Source organism: Asparagus officinalis, chromosome 1 (assembly GCF_001876935.1).
Source record: "Asparagus officinalis chromosome 1, Aspof.V1, whole genome shotgun sequence".
NCBI classification, from domain to species: Eukaryota; Viridiplantae; Streptophyta; class Magnoliopsida; order Asparagales; family Asparagaceae; genus Asparagus; species Asparagus officinalis.
Genome location: NC_033794.1, coordinates 108683758 through 108708756, shown reverse-complemented (window position 1 = coordinate 108708756; position 24999 = coordinate 108683758). Strand labels below are relative to the sequence as shown.

The 24999-nt window shown below is 35.9% G+C and overlaps 2 protein-coding genes across 2 annotated transcripts; both read left to right on the top strand.

The window, feature by feature from the left end:
* On the top strand, positions 151-6753 carry LOC109828913 (neurofilament heavy polypeptide-like). Its single transcript, XM_020395901.1, has 4 exons — positions 151-2022; positions 3598-5010; positions 5583-5741; positions 6229-6753. The coding sequence occupies exons 1-4, from the start codon at positions 1984-1986 to the stop codon at positions 6751-6753; spliced, it is 2136 nt and encodes a 711-aa protein (XP_020251490.1). The 5' UTR covers positions 151-1983.
* Positions 6749-18077, top strand: LOC109828911. The gene is made up of 13 exons (XM_020395900.1): positions 6749-6995; positions 8832-9077; positions 9216-9563; positions 9768-10100; positions 10253-10924; positions 11027-11182; positions 11360-11548; positions 12503-12919; positions 13018-13614; positions 13741-14325; positions 14418-15014; positions 15149-15601; positions 15726-18077. The coding sequence occupies exons 1-13, from the start codon at positions 6948-6950 to the stop codon at positions 17808-17810; spliced, it is 6726 nt and encodes a 2241-aa protein (XP_020251489.1). The 5' UTR covers positions 6749-6947; the 3' UTR covers positions 17811-18077.

The following is a 24999-nucleotide window of genomic DNA, read 5'->3' as shown; positions in this document are numbered from 1 at the left end:
AATAACACAATTCATGAGAATATGATGGGTGCTGAATTTGAAATGAATTACAACCACTCGCTTTACAAATTAATGACTACGATTTATGTAGTGATCTCTCCACTTTTTTTTTTATTTTTAGTAGTGGAGAGGATCCAAATCCCTAAAGAAATAATAGCATATTATTATCAAGAAAGTAAGAGGAAAAGAAGCATTGTCCCTACAAGACAATGATTGCATTTAAAATGACATTCAAACGCAGTACATTATTCTATAAGAAAATAAAAGAAGCAAATCATCAATGTAGAGAATCTAAAAGCATGAATGTTATATTTTTTTTAATGGAAAAGTTTGGTCCCTTTCCTTCTCAATTGTATCAATCATAGCCAAGTTGATGTTCTTAGCAATGGTTAGATTGACATGATGACAAAAGTGCTTTAGTTGGTCGGTCTGAGAAGGAGAGTTTCTTGTTTTGGTTTATATATATTCTTCCTTTTCCTATTTTGTTCCTTCTACTCAATGACTATAACAAACATTCCCATCCTTCTCAAATAAATACATACAAAAGAAAATCTTATCACCTGTCTTAATTTTTTTTTTTTTTAATTCAAGAGCTCTGTACTCTCTTTTAGTCCATGTCATGATCTCATAAAGTTTACCTTGAGTGAAATTATTCCACAAACTGATAGAGGAAGAAATACTGAAGTTTAGACTTTTGACGCATAAGGAGAAAAATCACAATCTTCAGATAAGAAAGGTATGACCATACTGTGGAAAATCTTGATGCATAATGAGCTCATACTCGGGAAAAAAAACAATGGATAAAATACCCAAGAAAATTCCAATTTTGATAGATGTTCGGTCCGCGGACGCAAGTTGTGGAGATTGGATCGAAAGATGATGCATGGGTCAGCGCATTTGAAAACAACTGTTCCGCAGTTCACAGTCATTAGAGCTTGATAACTGTTCTTGATTGAGATCTCACAATAGATTCAATTCATGGAACAATGATTGATTTTTCAGCTTACAGGATATCTTAGATCAGACAACCACTTTGAGTTATTAACAATGTGGTTTCAACCCTGAACCTAATGTGATTATCGAGCAATCCTATGCTCATCCCCATACATATATTTTTGTGATTTATGGATGGATTTTTTTTTTCCGACAATATTTTCCTAAGTTATCAGATTAGATAAACTGAAAAAAATACTAAGGTCTAAACAATCGATGATCGATATTACAAAATAGTGTCAAGGAATATTAAACGAGCATGCTTCGAGTTAGACATCAGCTAGATGCTGCATGTGGCGATGCTCTACTTATCTAATTGTACGCAAAAGATAAGTATTCTTAGACATTTTGAACTCTTATCATTGGTAACTAAATTCTAATCCCATCTCCTCTCATTGTCATGCTGAGAAGGACTAGATGTACGTAATATGATAAACTACTAAGTCATCGTGCAAATCAAACTTTTTAAGCACAATGGAGGAACAATTAACATAATTATGTTTTAATTACTTATTACCTTCTGACAAAAGAAAATCAATAATTTGCATGTCCATGTCAATAATAGAGAAAATAATGCCACCCCTTGTTAATTATCAAGGAAAACATTGGAGAGCCCACTAGAAAAATGCATACTGACCTAGAAAAGGGACCTTGGATCTGCCGAGAATCAAATATAAACATATATTGAACAGGTGGCATTTTGTCATCTCATGCATTAGTTCTCAAATACAGTAATTCACCAACTAAGGATCATTAGGTCCACCTAACTGAAACGCTTAAAACTAGCCATATCTTTAGATGTAGATTCATTATTTATCCATCACTGTTAGCTCTTCATCATGACATATTAATGATAGACGAGAAATTAATACGACGAAAAAGGATAAGCTTGGTATATAGAGATTCTTACTTGTACAGCTAGATTATTATGAATTGTTTTCAAAAGCAGCCAACTCTCCTTCATCTTCATCTGGAAAAGGCCTGAAGGCAATGGCAACTGAATCTGAAACAAAGGAACCCAGCTCAGAGGTCAGCAAATACTAAACTCCACTTCATTTTGCACTTCATTTTTATATACATCTATAAACTAGTGATCACGGCATAAATATGATATATGCATGTAATTTTTCATCTCAATATGCAAACGTGAAGAGCTTCTCCACAACTTTATGTATAAGAATTTAGTCTATCTATGTTGATCGGATCCATACTTATCTCACTTGTAGTATGACATAAAAATTGATCTAAATTATCAATTTCTTGTATTTCCTTATACTTCTTAAACTTTCTGCAAATTTCTTTGCTTGCATAGAGTATAAGATATCGCAAAATATTGGGAGATCAGCTAGAAAAGTTATATACTTCTATGTTTGAATGAAAAGGTCTACACTTAAGTAATCCAGGACGCTGCAATATGAGTTTCTTATAAATCTCAATCATGACGCAGCTTAAATCCATAGGTTGTACGAAGCAATAAAATTTAATAACCTGTAATTTCTAGAGCCATAACGAAAGGTAAACATCAAGAAAGTACAATACCTCATGTATCTTCAAGAAAAATTGTAACTTTGAATACAGCTGTTGTCTCTGCTATTAGATGTCATAAACTTCATGGATATCAAACTTTCCACATGATATGAAAGAAGAGTGCAGAATGCAATAATGAACGTTGTTGAGCTTAATATTAGCGTCATATTGTTGTAATTATACCTGAATAGACTATCCTATTTCTCTTCCCTCATTTACAGGAACACGTTTTCTGCAATTACTATCAAGTCCTGTTTCTCAAAACTATCAAGTCTTGTTTTTTAGTTTTAGGAATTAAGCATTATTAAGGGCTAAGACATCTATTTCATTTCCGTAATCCTCCAAAGCATCTATAACACCAAAGAAAATATTTAATTACATCATTGTTACTAGGTAATAAACATGAATGAAAAATATGCATGATTTGTGCAACATTACACGTATAATTCATCCAAGAGAAATTATTTGCTCTGTTCAAACTCCGTTCAAGATTTTTTATTGATAGCTGAAGACCGCTTATTTGAAGGCTAATGATTAAATACATGCATCGATGAGGTAGGAAAAAGAATTTTATGTTCAGATATAAACATCACAAAGGCCACAAAAAATACAGGGTGCATTGTAGTTTAGGGGTCAAGATACCGACTAAAAAATTCAAAATATCTACTATCATATAGTATCATAATTTTGAGCTCAAAACAGCTAAGCTGAAATTTTAGATATTTGTAAATATACTTATGCAAATAATTAGTGAAGAGATGTTTCTTCGTCTTCCAGAACAGAATAGTTTATAAGAGGCATAAGATTTTTCTATAAAATAAGTAAAAGGCATAAGATTAGCAGTATTAAAATATTTCGCTTTGTAATTATTGATCACGAGGAACTTACTTCTGTATCCTTACGCATCTATTCGCTTCTATGGTAGCTTTCAGCCAAAAAATTCTACTATTAGATTAACAATCTCCTTGAACCTTTGCATTTTGGCTAATAACCAGTTGTACCTAATGAATCCGATGTTCCTTGTTCTAAGCGTGTTCGTTGCTAATGACTTGAATGATTTTCTTTCTTTTTTCTCAGAGCTTGCAAGATACTGTACATATTCCATTTGATGGAGATGCCATAGCAATGAATGGTAGCAGTATCTCCCATGAGATTGCTAAGGATGAAACCCTACATCCAATAGCAGTACGGTTGTTGAATAGCTCCAAGGGTGAAGTTTTAGTTGAATCACCTATAGACATTCAGCATTTAACAAGCAATAGAAATAATACTGCAGTGATGAATGAAAAACTTAGTACAGCTCAAGCTGAGAGCATGGAAGATGAACTTCAGGGAGAAACGGATATTAAGAAGCTTGAGAAAGCGAACGAGGATAAACAAATCAAAGTGCAAGCTGAAGCTGGAATCTTGAATGATAAAAGCACCGATGAAATTGATAGTATATCAGATGCAGGACCTTCAGAATTGGAAATTGTGAAGGACCCTCCTGAGATAATGATTTCAGATCTTGAACCTGCGGCAAATGAACCACAAAGTGACAAAATTGAAAGCCCTGCCAATGAAGCTCCTGAGGAGCCAGAAACAAATAGGCTTGAAAGAAGAAACGAAGATAAAGCGGTGGAACCTTCAGAAAAGGGAAACACACAAGAACCCCTGGATGAAATGAGTAAAGGGAACCTTGAACCTGCAAAATACGAACAGGCCCTTGATGCAGTTCCTGAGGAAATGGAAGCGAGGAAGCTTGAACGAGTAACTGAAGATAATAATGTCAAAATAGACGAGACTGGAATTTGTAATAATGAGATAGCTAAGAATGCTGATGGTATATCAGTTCTAGAAGCTTCAGACAATGAAAATAGACAAGAATCTCTTGAGATAACACCTAATAAGGACCTTGAACCAGCAGAAGATGAAGTGGGAAATGGAAAACTTGAAAGCTCCCTTGATGCTGTTCCTGAGGATCCAAAGGAGAAAAACCTTGAAAGAGTAAATGAAGATGAGATTGGCAAAAGAGAGGCTGAAACTGGATTTTGCGATGACGAGAGATCTGATGATGCTGACAGAATACCAGTGGGAAAACCATCTCAAAAGGAAAGCAGACAAGAACCTCTTGAGTTAGATGTATCAGAACAAAACAAACTTGAAAGCTCTCTTGATGTAGTTCCTGAGGAGCCAGAAGAAAAGAAGCTTGAAAGTGTTAATGAACATAAGAATGTCATAATAGAGGCTAAGACTGGAAATGCTGATATAGAGAGAATTGATGATGCTGAGAGTGTATCGGAGGCAGGACCTTCTGAAAATGAAAACAAACAAGAACCTCTTCAGATAATAGCTAAAGAGGATTTTGGAGCAACCGAAGATGCACCAGCACATGAAACAGAAACCACAAGGAAAGAGGAATCATTCGTGAATTTAGAAGAATTCTCCCCGAAGGATGAAAAGAAATATGAGCCAATTGAAAAGGCATCAGTTATGATGCCTGAACCTCAGGTAAGAGGATTATGATACCTACATGTTACGTTGTATATTCTTACAATCTTCAACATATAGTTTATAATTTTAGTATATCTAAACCCAAAAATATAATCAATCAATATATATCTCATTTATAAATAATCATACACATCCTGTGCTCTCTACTACCTTTACACTCTCTCACGATGGCTTTCTACTGAAGTTACATAAATTATGCTTCTTTTGTAGCGCATTGTCACCATGTCATCAGTTCTCCATCTTCATTTCACCTTTTTGTATGTAAAAGCACAATCAGTACCTATCAAGTGTTACATACTCTTATCGTTAATTTTAAGTAGTGATTGACATCCGGACTTCATCTTCTTATTTCTGAAATAATCATCTATTGATGGAAGCATGTTAACTTTAACTAGTAATTGTCATCGAGTCCTTCAACCCCTCAATCAACCATCCATCTTTCTAGGGCCAACTTCCATACCTAGAAGTTCTTCCACTCTTTAAAAATTTATGTGTTATTGTTGAGCATTTGATTATGTTGCATAACAGAGCAATATATATACATCTCGTTGATGTGCTTTGACATGCAGAATGCGGAAATAAGTAATCTGATCAAGGAGACTGAAGGTGCAAGTGAGAACACCAGTACAAACGAGGTGATTAAAGAAACCATCCATGAAGAAAGTTACAAGAATGAGGGTACCAATAATTCTGCCTGTGAAGAACTAGATCAAAATGACAGAAACACGGTGAGATCTTGCCCTATCCTTGTAATCTCATTTGCATTGGCATGGTTGCATTATAAACCACTCGACTTAGAACTCCAACATTTTCTTCGTTAAAAGCAATTAACTTCATTTTCAAAATGATGAAAAGAACTTCAACATGTTTTAAATTCAATATGATGCTTGGTTGTTAGATACCATATCAAGTGTTTAGTTTTCCATCTATGCAAAATCATGTGAACATTTTAAATCAAAATTTTCATTAAGGTTCTCCAATACTTTAGACCCTATTTATCTGACCCTTAAGCACAAACTGAGATCCCAGTATGTATTTTTTAAAAACTTAGCATACTGTTTAGATCAGCCCACAATATCCTTCTATTTGAATTTCCCCAACAAATAAAAATGATTCCACTGTATTATTTGCAAACTTTGTCTAGTAATCAAAAAATATGTAATTTTGCAAAGAGATTACATGAACAGAACTTATATATCTACTTTATTGGGACAGGATACAACAATAGATGAATACAGGAATTACACTGAAGCAGTAAACGAGAAGAAAGAAAGGTCAAGTGAAAATCAAGTAATTGAAGACACAGTACATGAAGGAGCTGAAGTTGATAAGGATGCCACAAATTCTATCAGTAAAGAATTGAGTGAAAGCATTGATAACGACGTAAATGTGATTAAAAAAGAGACAGCCCTCGATTCTGAGAGCACTTCTCAGACAAACTCTCAAGAAAATATTCATGATGTAATTTTTAATTCAGAAGCTGCGGGCACCGATATTAGCACTATCCTTGAAGGTCAAAGCATGGACAAAGCAATTGACGGCTTATCCACTTCATGTGATACACAAAAATGTAATATAGGAGCAACAACTGATGGACAAGAAGCCAAAGAGCAAATTTCTCCAGCAGCCAATGAGAATGAAAGCTCTGAGAGAAATATAGTAGCACACGATGAATCTATCATTGAAAAGGATGTAGATGAAAAAACAGAAAAGAAGAAAATGCAGCTGATGGAACTGTAGAAAGTGACCTGCAAAAAGAAAATTGGGAAGACAAGCTTGAAGAACCATCTAAAGTGATATTAGAGAAGAACATAGTAGCTGGAGGAAGTACTTACACTGAAGATTTTGAGAGAGAGGATCCTTCTGAAAAGCATGAAGAGTGTTTTGGCAAGAGCAGAGAAGTAGATATCATCCAGAATCAAACAACGTCTAGAATGGCCAGTGGAGACTTAAGTTCTAAACCGGAGAGCTTAATCACTGAGGTAATGGTATTTATATCCTGTATTTCATCCATATTCTATTATTTTGAGGAAGAGAACGGAAGTTTATTGTAGAACCACAAAAAGGAACAACAATTGAGAGGAGGAATAATTATTAGGATTTCACTACTACTGAACAAACATTCGCTCACAACAGTTTGACAAGGTTACATAAGCCATATAGAAGAGCTAAGAAAAGTTATGATTGGTTGTCTGAATACGTCTCTTTGGATTGGTAATAGATAATCCTTTCCTTTGAAATTTTTTTTGATAAACCCTTACTAATCCAAACATTCAAATGTACACAAGATTTCATTAGTTTTTCTTATAATGAATTAATGGGCTAAGTTAACCACTCTCTTATATCTTTTATTGGGCTAGATAACGCAATTTAACATTTCATCACAATCATTCCTTCTTAACCTGTAAGAAGCGCCAGTTAAATAGGTGTTCATTTTTTAGTGAATGGATATAAGGTGGCGTTTGCCACCCCTCTCCTAAATATAGAGGGGGGAAATGCTCATTGTTTTTGCTCGGGGAATGACTTGAAATTTTATCCTCCCTACCACAATGACATGCCTTACTAACTCCTATCCAGGTTCCTCTCCTTAATCTTATTCAATCTATCTGTTGACAAAATGCTTATTAGTCAAGAACTAAATTAACCAGGTCCATGTATCGTGTGATCTTAACCCAGTAAAATAGGTCGCGATGTGCCTTCTCATAGAACAACTTTCAACTGATAAAACCCATCAATGTACACATTAAATCATTCTACCAAAGTAACTACAGAAGCCCATAGTGCAAAAAGACACATGGTTAGGCCCTCAGAAACATGAATCCTTGTTAACGCTCCATCCCCATTTTGTTTACAATTGCTAATCAGGGTCTAAGAACTCTCCTTCTCAAGCCAACTCCTTACTTCCTGATTCTCATACCATATAGAATCATATGTTACATTTTCTCTACTGTTTGTTGTGCTGTGTCTCATGATGGCTCATTTGAAGCATGCTTCTCCCACGCATAAACATGAGGCTCTTGTTGAATTCCTTTAGGCAGGCTATATGAAGTAAGTTAAGTCCATACAGGAACATGTCACATGTTTTTTCACTCAAATTAAATGAATATATATTGCCTAAGATTTACTTTGTATGTTTTCACAATGTAGTTCTTTTGATTTAAAAGTCAAATTTGGGGTTTACAATCAGAAGCTTCAACTTTAAGATAAACTTTACGAAGACAATACTGGATGATATGATAGATTTGCCCCAATCCATGTATATAAAACTCAACATTATTTTTGCTGCTCACATTTTGTTATAATTTCCTTTGTTTATTAATCATATAGGACAAACTCATAGAGATTGATCAACCTATAGATGGTTCAGGTATCTTGTCTTTTAGCCATGTCCTTTACTCCTTTAGGTCAAGCACCAGATACAACAGGTAAGTTGTATCTCTTTTGAGATGAAAAATGAGGCTCCAAACGCACCAAGCCATCCTCCAACCTGGACATTTCTGTGAAGAGTTTCAAGAAGCATTACCCTAAGCTTAAGGTTATAAAGGTGACATATCATTGAGACATAAACTGAAAGAAGCAAGAAATTGCAAGCAATTTGTTTCTCTGTTATACAATCTAGTATTCTGACCAGAAATTTTTAAACAATGCCCCTAAGATGAACCTCTTGCTAATACCCAAGATGAACCTCTTGCTAATAATGACATTCATAAATATTCTTAAAACTGACAAACTAGTGCATAGGACAACTGAAAAAGGAAAAGAGATGTAAACTTAAATGAAAATTGGGACTGACCTGACACCATTTATTCATTTTGCAGTATATACATGATGAATTGACTGAAAAAAATGAAGTAACTGAAGAAATTCCCAAATCAGCATGCGATGAGCAGACCCAAGCAACCATCAATACTAGCACTGGTAAAGAAGTTGATGGCAGTGAGCTGTCTCAGACCCTTGAATTTGTATCAAACTCAGTTCCTGAAGACAAGAATCAAGAATTCATCAAGCAAGAGGAATTCTCACAGAATGATAATTTACCAGTTGATTGTGTTCTCAAAGACATGGTTATTTCTTAACTTAGTTTTATTTTTTAAACCTCAAATATGTTAGTTATCCATGAGCATATCAGTTAACTGCATGTATTACTTCTCAAATTTTCTTTTTTAATAAAAGCCCTTACCAATTCGTAGTCTTTGAAACAGACACCTGAAATAGCTGGGACAAATGACAGCAAAGGAAATGCTGAGAATGAGGTTATTCAAAACAAGGATATTGAAGAACCTAACAATTACATATCAGTTGAAGAAAAAATACATGGTGAACACGGTCATGAGAATGGAGAAGACTCCACTTCTTCCAGGGAAGATAGGATTAATCACACCACATGTACCAAGGATAAAATAGAAGTTGATGTTTCCGGAAAGAAGAAAGAAACTGAGCAGTTCAACATTATCCCAGAATCACCAGAAAACAAATGTCAAAAAGCTACAGATGAATCTGATGACATAAAGATCGATGATTCAACAAATGATGACAATTCAAAAATAGTGGTTGGTTCTTTACATGACTCCAAGGACAATTATCTCAATAATAAAATCAGAAAGCATCATAATGATTGATATAGCTATTTGCTTTTTTTATTTTTTATTTATTTTTTTTATTGTATTTTTAATTATTATTTTTTGCTAACCATAAATTCACCTTACATCTATTTCCCCCTATTTTACGTTTACATTGCGTCTCTTTTGAAACAGATGCCTGGATTTTCTGATATGAAAGAAGATGCCGAAAATGCAATGAAGAATGATGAAGCAATTCTGAACAAAATTGAAGATGGTTGTTCTGATGGCCATACCGTTGTGCTAAAAACACCTGAACAGATTGATGAATGTGATGACTCTAAAGCTGAGTTTGGAGAACAGATGGACCAAGCTTTCAATGACCAAGGCAATACTATCTATAAAGAAAGTGCTAATACTGAGGAACTCAAAGACGTTACAGAATCTCCAAAGAACCATAATCAAGGGAAAGTTACCGAACCGAAATTTACAGACAACTCAGCTCATACTGGTTATATTGACAAATTGGTTAGTGCTCCTCTGTTTCATTCTACTTTAGCCTATATGGTAGGACCATATGAGATTAACTCACTTTAACATGTTTTTTTTCCTTCTTCTTTTTGTATATTATTCCTCAAAATATTATTAATATAAACTTTTCTCTCTCATTAATGGAACAGATTCCTGATACTCTTGGTCATTATGATCATCCTGAAACTGCGAAGGCAAAGGATGAGGATGTCATGGAGAAGGAAAGTGGGGATGGTTCTGATGCTTCTGCATTGGTTGCTGACATAGGATATGGCAGAGTTAGTGAGAGGCGTGAAGATGTTCATCAAATAACTAGCAGTGAAGACAACAAAGTTGTGGTGCAACAGGAAAAGGAACACCTAGATACCAACTCGGAACTAAAACCTGACGACCAGCGACAAGGCATTGAATGTGAAGCAGAAAGCACTGAGGTAGAGAAGGCACTGGACCCAGATAAAGATACAAATAGTTCAGCCGTAAGAGTAGAAGATTCCAGTGATGCAACATCAGAATCAAACACAGAAGAAACTATGGTAGGAGACAATTGTGAATTAGATCATAAACAAGAACCTACCAACATGTTTGATATTAGAGAAAAGGATGTACCTAAGAAAGAGGAAGCTGCAGACAATATCGTTGAAAAATCTTTAAGCACAGAGAATATGAACTCTGCTGAAGTTATTAGTGAAAACCAAATAGAAGAGAAGAATGATGAAACAACCAATGCCAACTCAGAAGTTCTTGGCTATGAAGAGAAGCAGAAGTTCAAGGAAGCATCTGATGGAGATGACAACACTAAGAATGGAATTGTAACTGAAGAGGTTGGTTCAAATACTTAATTAACATAACCACAAGTAGATGTTTCTTTCATGTAGATTATGTATTAATCAAAATTTAAATCGGTAAAAAAAATTATCCCTCAGGATAAAGTATCTGGCACAACAGCTGTCAGACAGGAGTCAGAACCTTTGATAGAGACTGAAACTATTGAGGCCGAAATATCAGGACGTGTTGATCAGGTCATGAAGGTTGATGCATACGAATATCAAGCTTATGAGGAAAAGGATGAATGCAAAGAGGTCAGGCAATATTCTTTTCTTTAAGCTGAATTGGCGTAGCTAACTATGCATATCATGATATTCCCTTGATAGCTGGTGCTGTGAACTTAAAAATCACTAGCAAAATGTGTGTGTTAGGGAAACTGCATAACCAAAGAAACTGTGTTATATCACTAAAGAGAAGCATTTGCTATGCAGAGTACCAACTTAAGCATAGAGAAAAGCATTAAGAACGAAAATGATGAGAAGACGAGCAATGTTCTTGATGACTTATCTGTCAATGCAACAGCACCTGATTCACCAGCATATAGAAACTTACAAGCAGATGAGACAGATCAAACAACTAAAGAAAACTACAGGACAACAGAGGGGATTCCGAGTGAAGAGGTTGATTCAGACCGTAAAATTTTAATTTGTTCTCTCGTGCTCCTTACATTTTTAATTTTACTTCTACAGAGATTAATTAGACAATTAATCAGAGTGACAAAATCATAGTTGAAACAGTGTCTAGGATTGTAGTGGATCTATACAAACATGAGCTGCGACATTAAAAGAGGATATATCACTTGCTAATTTGGTAGAGAGGGTGTTTCATCCTCCCCCTGAGGACTTTGCATTTCAGTCCAAAACAATGATACAGGCAGCAACTTCTTCCTAATCAAATGAATCCCAAGCTAAATTTTGCATTTCTCAATATGAGCCTAAGAAAAAATTTCACCTCACTGAGGCCTTGAAAAGAGATGTTTTTTGTCGGATGCAGCTTCTTTCAAAGTTTAGGGACATGCTAAGCATTACCTGTGCTTCTTCCTTCTCGAACATAATGAATCCATCCATCTTCCCATTTGAAGATATAAGTATAAGATCCTATTTCTAGTGCCTTGGCAAGTTTAGAGAGATCTGAACCCTACAAATTTGAAGGCTTCCAGTTGAAAATTACATTAGCTTTTTATCCTTTAAACATGTTGCAAGCAACGAATAAGAGAAAACCTCATAAAGTTAACTGGAAAAGGAAACACAACAAATTACTATTATATAATTCAATATTTTTTTCATTTGTTGGTTCAGGTTCCATTAGTAAAACATGTTGCAGGTATCAATGAGAGAGAACCTACAAAAGCTAAATGAAAAAAGAACCATAATTTTACTAAAGAAATTGTTTCCAAACATATACACAACAACATATGTATCTATATTATATTTCAATATTTTTCCATTGGTCGGTTCAAGTTCCATTACGTAAAAACATGTATTATGCTTTCTTTACTGCAATCATTGGAGAGAAGCTTCATTTCCCCCCTTCACTTTAATGCCTCAATACTGAATGAGCATACTGTCAATCAGGAACATAAATGTGAAGATGGAGAAGAAAAGGACAAGGGAATCATAACCATCAGCAATCATAATATATTTGATATTCCTGCACTAGATGAAGAAAGTGAACAAGTAGAAACTGAACATGAAAAAGCTGATGATTCATCATGCGAAGAACAAGATGGAGAAGTATCCAGATCAAACTTGATGGTACAGGAGGTTGGTGAACTAAAAGAACCTGATGAATTGGCCAATGAAGCTGCAGCAGAAATCAATGACCGGAAAAAGAATGAAGGAGAATACGGTCCAAAGAAAGAGGAAGCTTTCGATGCATGCCCAGCAGAATCATCCAACACCGGCTTCAACGAACGTAAAGCAGCTGAAGTCGAATATTTATCACAACAACCAACAGAGAAAGAGGAAGCCATTGATGGCACCACTGAAGAGGTAAAGAGTCTTTGTTTCCCTCTTGTTTTGCTTTCCTGGCCTTTTCCTTCATGGTTTTTATTTGTTAACAGGAAAGTGAAAATTTATATGTTAAACAGGTTACAGATGCTAAGTCCATATCTCAAATAGATACAGAAACAATGGGTGATACCTTATATGCTAAGAAGATTTCACTTGACAAGGAAATGCAAGATGCCTCTGTAGTAGTTCCTGAGGAGAGAATACACATTTTGCCAGAAGATAACAGCATAAGCGCTGTTACCAATCATGCAAGCGAAGAACAAAAAAACCAGACAAGCTTACCGAAAGAGGAAGTGGAAGATAAGGTACAAGAAAATCAAAATGAAATACAGACAGAGCAGAAATCCCATGAATTAAGTGATGCACGTGAGGCCAAGAAGAATGCAGAATTTAAAGATGAGGAAAGTACACAATATGACTCAAACGAAGAAAAGTTGGAGGCTCCAGGGTCAGAAAAATCCCCTCATATCATCCTTGAGAATCTTGAAGCAACAATTGTAGCTGAAGATATTCATGAAAATGAAACCTATATACAAATTATGGAAATTAACAATGAAGAGAAGTTCAGGGAAGATGAAGACATGAAGCTCGTGGAATCAGCAAATGAATTAGAATTGGGAAGCCTAAGTAGCAAGCTAACTCAAGCTGCTAAGAGGCAAATTCCTAGTGAAGAGGTAAGAGAGTTATTTTTCCTTTCTTATGGATCGAATTGAGTTTATTTTTCTTGAATTAAATTTAGTTTCCTTAGTGTCAAAGCTTTTGCTGACTTAGTTTTTGAAATGCTGACCTTGAACATGAAGGGTCCGACTGATGATTTTGCTAAAGCCGATGAACATAATGAAGGAAACCATTGCAAGCTGGTTGGTGAGTTGCCTGTTACGCATGAGCTGGCACAAGAACGCACAGATGTGGAAGGAGAAGGAGCTCACCAGCAAAAGGAGAGTGTGGACCTTGAGACCAATGGAAACCCTGAGCAAAGTGACACTGTTGCTGCACACGATAAGGAAATAGTAAAGAGAAGTGAACCATTAAACATAAAGTTGCAGAAAGATGGGGAACTACTCATGCAGCATGAAGAGTCCTCAAACACAATACAAGAACCATTAAACATAAAGTCGCAGCATGGAGAAATACCCAGATCAAGCTTGATGGTACAAGAGGTTGGTGTACAAGAACCTGATGGACTGACCTCTGAAGTTGTAGCAGAAATCACTGAACAGAAAAAGAACCAAGGAGAACATGGTCTAAAGAATGAGGAAGCTTTCGATGCATGCCCAGCAGAATCATCCAACACCGGCTTCCATGAACCTAAAGCAGCTGAAGTTGAACATTTATCACAAAAATCAACAGAGAAAGAGGAAGCCATTAATGGGACTGATGAAGAGGTAAAGACCGTTTTCCTTCTTCTTTTGCTTTCAGCCTTTTTCTTCATGATTTTATTTGTTAACAGGAAAGTGATATTTTGTATGTTAAACAGGTTATAGATTCTAAGTCCATATCTCAAATAGATACAGAAACAATGGGTGATACCTTATATGCTAACAAGATTTCACTTGACAAGGACATGCAAGATACCTCTGCAGTAGCTCCTGAGGAAAGTGAATTTTTTTATGTTAAACAGGTTACAAATTCTAAGGCTGTTACGAATCATGCAAGCAAAGAAGAACGAAAAAACCAGACAAGCTTACCGAAAGTGGAAGTGGAAGATAAGGCCCAAGAAAATCAAAATAAAATACAAACAGAGCAGAAATCCCATGAATTAAGTGATGCAAGCGAGGCCAATGAGAATGCAAAATTTAAAGATGAGGAAACTACACAAAATGGCTCAAATGAAGAAAAGTTGAAGGCTCCAGAGTCAGAAAATTCCTCTCATGTCATCATTGAGAATCTTGAAGCAACAACTGTAGCTGAAGATATTCATGAAAATGAAACCAATATACAAACTATTGTCAATAAAGAGAACTTCGTGGAAGATGGAGACATGAAGCGTGTGGCATCAGCAAATGAATTAGAATTGGGAAGCCTAAGTAACAAGCTAACTCACACTGCTGAGGGACAAAAACCTAGTGAAGGGGTAAGAGAGTTATCTTTCCTTGTTTTTACATCATATGGATTGAATTAAGTTTATTTTTCTTGAATTAAATTTAGTTTGCTTAGTGTCAAAGCTTTTGCTGACTTAATTTTCGAAATGCGGACCTAAACATGAAGGGTCCGACTGAGAATTATGCTAAAGTCGATGAACATAATGAAGGAAACCACTACAAGGTGGTCGGTGAGTTGCCTGTTATGCAAGAACTGGCACAAGAAAGCACAGATGCGGAAGGAGAAGTACCTCATCAACAAAACGAGAGTATGGACCTTGAAACCAATGGAAATCCTGAGCAAAGTGACAGCATTGCAGCACATGATGAGGAAATAGCAGACAGAAGTGAACCATTAAACATAAAGTTGCAGAAAGATAAAGAAGAACTCATGCAGCATGAAGTGTCCTCGAATGCAATGCTTGGGAGCCAAGAAATCACTAATGGAATAGCGAGTATTCAGAAGGATATCATACCTGAAGAGGATGCAGTTGAAGCCGCCCATGAACAGATTCTGGAGGAAGAGTCTAAAGACAAGAAAAACAATGAAGTGACAGTTGATACAGTTTCAGATGATGAGGTCAGATCAAAATGCATAAACTACAACCTCAATCTCCTTGGTGATTATTTTGTATACTCTGACATTTTCATTTTCGTGTTTATAGCGCTAATCCAAGTTAATATTTCATGTTTTCTATCAGCAGGTTAAAGAGTATGATTCAAAACAAATCATCATAGTGAAGGATTCAGCAGAGAATCTTGACACTTCATCCTCTATTGCATCACTAGCTGAGGAAGCGAAACAGGAAGTAGGTGAGAAGTTCAGCGAGATATCTGATCATCAGCCCGGAGAATATGAGAAGGAGGCTTCAGGTGTCACTGGAACAGAAGCAGAGTTTTCAAAGGAAATGACAAGCGGTGTAGAAAAGCCAAACGTAGTTGAGCAGCTTACATTCAGTTCTGCTGATTCAAGAGCTGCTTGTGATACATATGTGAAAGGTGAAGACTTCTATGTCGCTGAGACTTCACGTTTAGATGACATTTGCAAAGAAGAAAGACAAGAGATAAAAGAAGTTTCAGACCTGGAACCCAAAGAAGTAAGTGAACAATCTGTAATGCAAGAGCCACAAGTGAATCAACCAGAAGTAATAATGGAAACAGAACAACCAACAGAAAAGGCCAGTCTCGAAATTGAAGATAACTTGCCTGTATCACATTTTCTGATGAAGTATATATTACAAGAAGGAGGTGAAAAAGTTGGTGGAGATTATGATGGGCAACATGAAGATGCAATGGACAAGAATAATGATGGAGATAAGAAGAATGATGTACAGCTAATCAAAGAACAAAGCAAGTCTGAAGATAAAGTAGGCTTCGAGAAGCTTCAAGGCATTCCAGAATCAGTTCAAACAGAAGAGAGCTATGATGTGAAGGAGAAGTCAGAAACTACAGTTGTTAAGCATGATAAAAGTCTACAAAGTACTGTTGATGAGTCAACATCAATAACGACAATGACTGAGGATGGAAAGGAAGAAATCAAGACAATATCACCTGTAAAATCAATTTATATTGATGAAGATTGCAGCAACAAATTGATACCTGTAGAGAAAAGCATCCAAGGAACCTCTGTGGATAGTGAAGACTGCAGAGAGCCTGATTCAGCGCAGGATGAGAAAATTCAAGGAACTGTTCTCAAAGACACCATAACAGAAATGGAAATTCAAAAGCACAATGAAACTCAGGACAAAGATTTTGATATTTCAGTTCAGGACAATGTCTTGGAAAAGGATAGTTTACAGAAAGAAATTGGTGAGGACAGCAGGGGATGCTTGCAGGATAGAGAAAAGGTTAAAGGTGCATGTGTGGAATCTGATGGCCTATCAATCAAGAATGAGCATAACAATGCAGAAGCTTTTGAAATTACGTCAGAGGTTAAAAAAATAAAATGTGGTGAAGAAAAGCATGATGTAGGAAACCAAGAGCAATTTTTGAAGAATAGTTCAGAGGAGAAGCTGAAACTATCTGAATCCCAATATGATCAAGAAGTTGATCGTGTAACTGAATCTAGCATTCATTCTCTAAAGATGGCTGAAACATGTTTGAAGAACGACAACTCGGAAGCCAGCTTAGATAAAGAGCAGCTGGAGACAACAAATTCCAAGGTAGAAGAAAACAATATAGATGAAGAGACATGTGAAACGAAAGAGGAAGAACAAAAACCAGAGAAAACTGGTCTCGATGAAACAGGTTTGGCCTACACCATTAATGATCATGTACTTGGAGAAATCACAGGAGTGCAGTCAGAAGGGAAACAAGTAGAAGACTTTGAAAAGGTACAAGAAGCAACAAATCAAAATCAAGTGCAAGTGGGTAATGACACAACCAAAGAAATGAAACTAGCTGAGTCACTAGAAGTTCAGCAATTAGATCTTGCAGCAGACTCTTCTACTCAACCAGAGCAGATGGCTGAAAAGAGTTTGAAGGAAGGAAGCTCTGCAGTCAACGCAGATGAAAACTACCCTGCACAGACAACAGATACCAAGGTAGATGAAGACAAAACGGATGCCGAAAAAGATGGAAAGGAAGATGAACAGGAACATAATCCAGAGGATTATGATCATAATGCAGAAATAAAAGTGGAAGATAGGGATGCAGAGTTGAAGCCCGCACAGAAAAAGTCTCATGGTCTATTATCAGGTGTGGGATCAAAGGTCAAGCATTCAATTGCAAAAGTAAAGAAGGCAATTACAGGTAAGTCCTCCCACTCAAAGACACTATCAGCAAAATGAGTATCATTTATGAAGGTCAGTTCTTGATGTGGTATAATCATGGCCCATGCTTTAGTAAGATTTTTTTCTATCATTACAAGTTAAGCGTGATTGAGTGCTGATATTTTTTTTCTAAGTGCTTGTGGGAGTCTATGCCCTTTTCTGTACAAAGATAAAGAAAGACCACGTTTCTCATAACATTCCCTCTGGTATTTTGTGCCGTGAAGTTTGTAATGCCACTAAACAGTATGTGAATATATGTGTGCTTTATATGGTTTTTCTTCTTAACATCCTTGAGTAATCAAAAGAATGAGTTTTTCTTGTTAACATCCTTGAGTAATCAAAAGAATGAGTTTTTCTTGTTAACATCCTTGAGCTTGTGTCGGTTGGCAGACAACTTTATGCTCTCCGACAAAGCTATCAAGAGAATGAGTTTACTTTCTGTACACTAACATGTCTAGAATAAGTTTGGACACACAGAATTTATATACTTAGTGCAAGAAAATTTTTTTGGATTTTTCGTGATTCTCGTGCAATTTATCCAAATGGTCAATAAGGTAACAAAGAGCAAAGTGGTGCAACAAATAGTAGGGTGCTTCACATTATTAGCATTTGTGGAAGAGGCACAGTGTCCAGTTCTCATCTTAGTTTTGTGTGTTGAAAGGGCAAGCAAGCTGAAGGACAACATGAAAACTTGAATTATTTACACTATAGAATACTAGCAGTTGATGCTAGTGGTTACTCAGAAGTTTCCACTACAGAATACTAGTAGAATTCACAAAGACAACATGAAAATTTGAATTATTTACAACGAGTGCCATCCAGGAAAGTTATCACCCATTAGGCTTCTTCATAGGGAAATAAAGAAGACATCTTTAAGGAGGCAAATATTTTTCATCTTCCATAAGAAAATACAGTACAAATAATGATTTGTTAAAAAAAGCCAATATGACACAAGAGTAACATTAGTCACTACTGAGGAATATAAGCGTACGGCAGGCTTAACATACTACAGAACTGGCACAAGCAGGTTTTTTAAGTAACATAACAACCAAATCAACACCTAAAATTAATGTTAACCTGATGACTACAACTTTTTAAATTTGAACGATAGGAGTAGTTTAGGAATCTCGCATGCATGAAGGCCACTTTGCTCAACAGCAAAAACAGGAGGATCAACTTGTGGTTTGGAACGTGTGATTCATGGGGCATGTAGTCACAAGCATCAACTGCTAGTTTCACAATTTCTCAAAGATTTCAATCCCAGCAGTCCGCATCTCGTGCGCGTGCGCACTAACAATGTATGCACGTGTAAATATGTAAAATATCGTCGGTAACATGATTGAGCATGCTAGTATAATATGTAGAATGTTCAATCAGCAAGAACTTAGGGTCATAACTAGCAAACTATCCTTCACTTCGCGTGCAGCTTCTTATAAAATGTAGTATATACATCAAAATTCTAGTATCCGTATAATAAATAAGCTTTGGGGAATTTTGTCAAACACGTAGTGAGCACTTTAGGTAACAACGCTGTATCAAATTATAAATAAGCTTTGGGGAATTTTGTCAAACACGTAGTGAGCACTTTAGGTAACAACGCTGTATCAAATTATTTAATTACCAACGACGGATAAACAACGTGCAAGCTCAACGAGATAATCACATCGTCTATGACATTAACAAAATTGAAAGAGTGAACTAGCCAAGCGATAAAACTTTAATAATTAAGAATTTTTGGGAAGAAATTTACATGGAATAAGCGGTAAATACCTTTGACTCGGAGCGTGGGATGTGACGATCCGATGGCCCATGTTTCTCTTCGGACGCGTATCGGACAACAGGGGTGATAACGGGTAGGATATATTTAGGGTCCGCGGCAACTGAGGATACTATTATTAAGGAATTGATGGTTATTAGGTGGCGACTCATTTAGCTATCAAGAGATGGAAGTGATGAGCTTCATACTTTTTGATGTGACAATAAAGGTAGGTCTACTCACATGGTTATCTTTTGATAGCTCATTTAGCAAAATGAGTCGTTACCTCATACTTATTATTTCCTATGATCAATTAGGTAAATTTCACGATTTTGAAGAAACTTTCTTAAACGTTTTGGTGTCGTTTGGCAAAGGGTTAAGTGAGGGGTTAAGGAGTAGGGGTGCTAAAACATATCCATATCTGAGGAAATATCTATAACCATATCCGTTAGGATACGAATATGGTTATTCAAATCTATAACCGATAGGATATGGTTACGGATATGTTTTTGTAATGAAATATCTGTATCCGTATCCGAAATATCTGAATACATATTAGTCATACTCTTACAATAGTTTCAATTCTTAGATTACGGATTTGTGATTAATTTTGATGATCAGAATGTATATTCTTAACTTTTCAATTATAATGAACATATTAACGAACTCTTTTGTATCACATGAACTATGTTTTTCTCCATACTATCTAGTTTTCTCATATCCGTTTTGTATCTGCATGCATATCCGCTCATGTATTCGCATGTATATCCATAACCATATCCGATTTTAGCGGATATGGTAATGAATTTTTCTTACCGAGGTATATACGTATTTGTATCTGTATCCGAGACGGGTAAGCGAATATGGATATGATAAGCATCATATCCAAGCCGTATCCGGACTGAGTGCACCCCTATTAAGGAGACTTAACATCTTCTTAACTCGCCAAATAAAAAAAATCTATACAAGGATTAAAGTGGGTTAACCCTCCATAATTTGCCAAACATAAAAAATATAGAAGGGTTAAGCTAACCCCTCTAGAGGGATTAAAATGAGTTAACCCCTCAAAATGAGGGGTTTACTAATACTCCTATTTAGAATGATTAAGAGTTAACCCATCTAATTATAAAGAAAATAGTCAAAATCATTATTATTCTCAAACACTAAAACTGGTCACAATGACTAAAATAAAACTTATTTAACGGGTTAATAATTTAGTCCTTCCTCAGATTATCAAATGGGCTAAGTACATTAACCATTCTTTTTAACCTTTCTTCCTTAACCCTTTTATTATCTTCTCGTATAGGAGGAATCGCTTCCACTTTAGTGAACGAAAAAAAGAAAGTTCGCTAGTATTCTCAATGAGCACGTAACAACCTCTCATATCATCTCCTAGCAAACTTTTTATAATCTCCTTTGCATCACCCTCAAGGCATACAGATGTGCTTGGAATATATAAGAGTTTTGCTACTTTAGGCCATCTCCAACCCATCGTACCAAAATGGTACAAATTTTGCACTAAAATGGTGCAAAAGTTACATCAAACAGTAATTCATCTCCAACCTACTGCACCATTTTTTGCACCAAAAAAAAATATTCTCAGTATATTCTTTTTTATCTACTTTTATATTATTATTTTTTATTCCCTATATTTTTAACTATTTCAACAATTAACCCCACATATCATAATTTATTTTTTTCACATATTTTTCAAACAAAATGATTTATTATTTAAAAAATTAAACTAATAAAATAATAAAATATTAATTTATTAATTAAAATAACTTGATTGCTAAAATATTATATTTTTATTATTAATATTGCCAAAATATTAAATTTAAGAACACAACATAAAATAAAATACGGTAAAAAATATCGTGATGAACAGTAATAGCGCAATGAACAGTGTGACGCCATATTTGGTGTCGCACTGTTCCTTTTCACCAAAATAGCGCGGGGAATGGGACATGGTTGGAGAAAGAATAGTCTTGTTGCACCAAAATGACGCGGGAAATGAGACATTGTTGGAGATACCCTTAGTAGCCTCCTAAGTTGCTCTACCTTCTGCCTCGAGAGCCGATCGAGCACAAATAATAATTGCCTTAGCATTCAAAAGTCCTCCTTCCCAATATCTGATAGGAAAATGATTTAAGGACCCAAAATATGGGACCAATGAAGGGGACAGGTGAGGTGTCCACTCCCTATTGCATAATGAGTTGTCATGGCCAACTCATTATGCAATAGGGAGGGGACACCTCACCTGTCCCCTCCCTTGGTCCCATATTTTGGTTATGCAATAGGGAGGGGACACCTCACCTGTCCCCTCCCTTGGTCCCATATTTTGGGTCCCCGTAGCAGTATACTCCTATAATAGGATCAAAATAACCATCAAAATATGCTTTAAACCGTATAACCAACTTCGGCCGCTACCCATCGAAGAAGACTGAACGTCGCCTATCCTCCTCCTGGCCTCAACCCTAAACAAGGTAATTCTTTCCAGCGCCATATTCCACGCCTCATTGACAATCATGTTTGCTTCTTTCACCTCTCCTTCGAAAACGACATAGTTTCTATCTATCTTCTCGTATTAATTAACCACGCACGCAAAATGCCATTGCTGCTTGTGATATATAGCTCGTCATTCTCGATCACCATCGCCTGGTTGCGGCCCCTAATTAAGCACCTCCCCCCACCAATCAGCCATTCTGCCCAATGGTCTTGCTTATTCCCTATCTTGCCCGTGACGATAGCTATGCATTAATTCTAGACGCTCCACAGTCGATCGATGATCAAATGAAAAGCGGGAGTTCGCTCATCATTCAAATAAGCTCTAAATGAAAGAAATCAAGAAGGTTCGGTTTAATTCCGACCTCCAGAACTGTTAAGAAAATACAGTACAAATAATGATTTGTTAAAAAAAGCCAATATGACACAAGAGTAACATTAGTCACTACTGAGGAATATAAGCGTACGGCAGGCTTAACATACTACAGAACTGGCACAAGCAGGTTTTTTAAGTAACATAACAACCAAATCAACACCTAAAATTAATGTTAACCTGATGGCTACAACTTTTTAAATTTGAACGATAGGAGTAGTTTAGGAATCTCGCATGCATGAAGGCCACTTTGCTCAACAGCAAAAACAGGAGGATCAACTTGTGGTTTGGAACGTGTGATTCATGGGGCATGTAGTCACAAGCATCAACTGCTAGTTTCACAATTTCTCAAAGATTTCAATCCCAGCAGTCCGCATCTCGTGCGCGTGCGCACTAACAATGTATGCACGTGTAAATATGTAAAATATCGTCGGTAACATGATTGAGCATGCTAGTATAATATGTAGAATGTTCAATCAGCAAGAACTTAGGGTCATAACTAGCAAACTATCCTTCACTTCGCGTGCAGCTTCTTATAAAATGTAGTATATACATCAAAATTCTAGTATCCGTATAATAAATAAGCTTTGGGGAATTTTGTCAAACACGTAGTGAGCACTTTAGGTAACAACGCTGTATCAAATTACCAACGACGGATAAACAACGTGCAAGCTCAACGAGATAATCACATCGTCTATGACATTAACAAAATTGAAAGAGTGAACTAGCCAAGCGATAAAACTTTAATAATTAAGAATTTTTGGGAAGAAATTTACATGGAATAAGCGGTAAATACCTTTGACTCGGAGCGTGGGATGTGACGATCCGATGGCCCATGTTTCTCTTCGGACGCGTATCGGACAACAGGGGTGATAACGGGTCGGATATATTTAGGGTCCGCGGCAACTGAGGATACTATTATTAAGGAATTGATGGTTATTAGGTGGCGACTCATTTAGCTATCAAGAGATGGAAGTGATGAGCTTCATACTTTTTGATGTGACAATAAAGGTAGGTCTACTCACATGGTTATCTTTTGATAGCTCATTTAGCAAAATGAGTCGTTACCTCATACTTATTATTTCCTATGATCAATTAGGTAAATTTCACGATTTTGAAGAAACTTTCTTAAACGTTTTGGTGTCGTTTGGCAAAGGGTTAAGTGAGGGGTTAAGGAGTAGGGGTGCTAAAACATATCCATATCCGAGGAAATATCTGTAACCATATCCGTTAAGATACGAATATGGTTATTCAAATCTATAACCGATTGGATATGGTTACGGATATGTTTTTGTAACGAAATATCTGTATCCGTATCCGAAATATCTGAATACATATTAGTCATACTCTTACAATAGTTTCAATTCTTAGATTACGGATTTGTGATTAATTTTGATGATCAGAATGTCTATTCTTAACTTTTCAATTATAATGAACATATTAACGAACTCTTTTGTATCACATGAACTATGTTTTTCTCCATACTATCTAGTTTTCTCATATCCGTTTTGTATCCGCATGCATATCCGCTCATGTATTCGCATGTATATCCATAACCATATCCGATTTTAGCGGATATGGTTATGAATTTTTCTTACCGAGGTATATATGTATTTGTATCTGTATCCGAGACGGGTAAGCGGATATGGATATGATAAGCATCATATACAAGCCGTATCCGGACTGAGTGCACCCCTATTAAGGAGACTTAACATCTTCTTAACTCGCCAAATAAAACAAGCCGTATCCGGACTGAGTGCACCCCTATTAAGGAGACTTAACATCTTCTTAACTCGCCAAATAAAAAAAATCTATACAAGGATTAAAGTGGGTTAACCCTCCATAATTTGCCAAACATAAAAAATATAGAAGGGTTAAACTAACCCCTCTAGAGGGATTAAAATGAGTTAACCCCTCAAAATAAGGGGTTTACTAATACTCCTATTTAGAATGATTAAGAGTTAACCCATCTAATTATAAAGAAAATAGTCAAAATCATTATTATTCCCAAACACTAAAACTGGTCACAATGACTAAAATAAAACTTATTTAACAGGTTAATAATTTAGTCCTTCCTCAGATTATCAAATGAGCTAAGTACATTAACCCTTCTTTTTAACCTTTCTTCCTTAACCCTTTTATTATCTTCTCGTATAGGAGGAATCGCTTCCACTTTAGTGAACGAAAAAAAAAAAGTTCGCTAGTATTCTCAATGAGCACGTAACAACCTCTCATATCATCTCCTAGCAAACTTTTTATAAGAAAGTTCGCTAGTATTCTCAATGAGCACGTAACAACCTCTCATATCATCTCCTAGCAAACTTTTTATAATCTCCTTTGCATCACCCTCAAGGCATACAGATGTGCTTGGAATATATAAGAGTTTTGCTGCTTTAGGTCATCTCCAACCCATCGTACCAAAATGGTACAAATTTTGCACTAAAATGGTGCAAAAGTTACATTAAACAGTAATTCATCTCAAACCTACTGCACCATTTTTTGCACAAAAAAAAATATTCTCAGTATATTCTTTTTTATCTACTTTTATATTATTATTTTTTATTCCCTATATT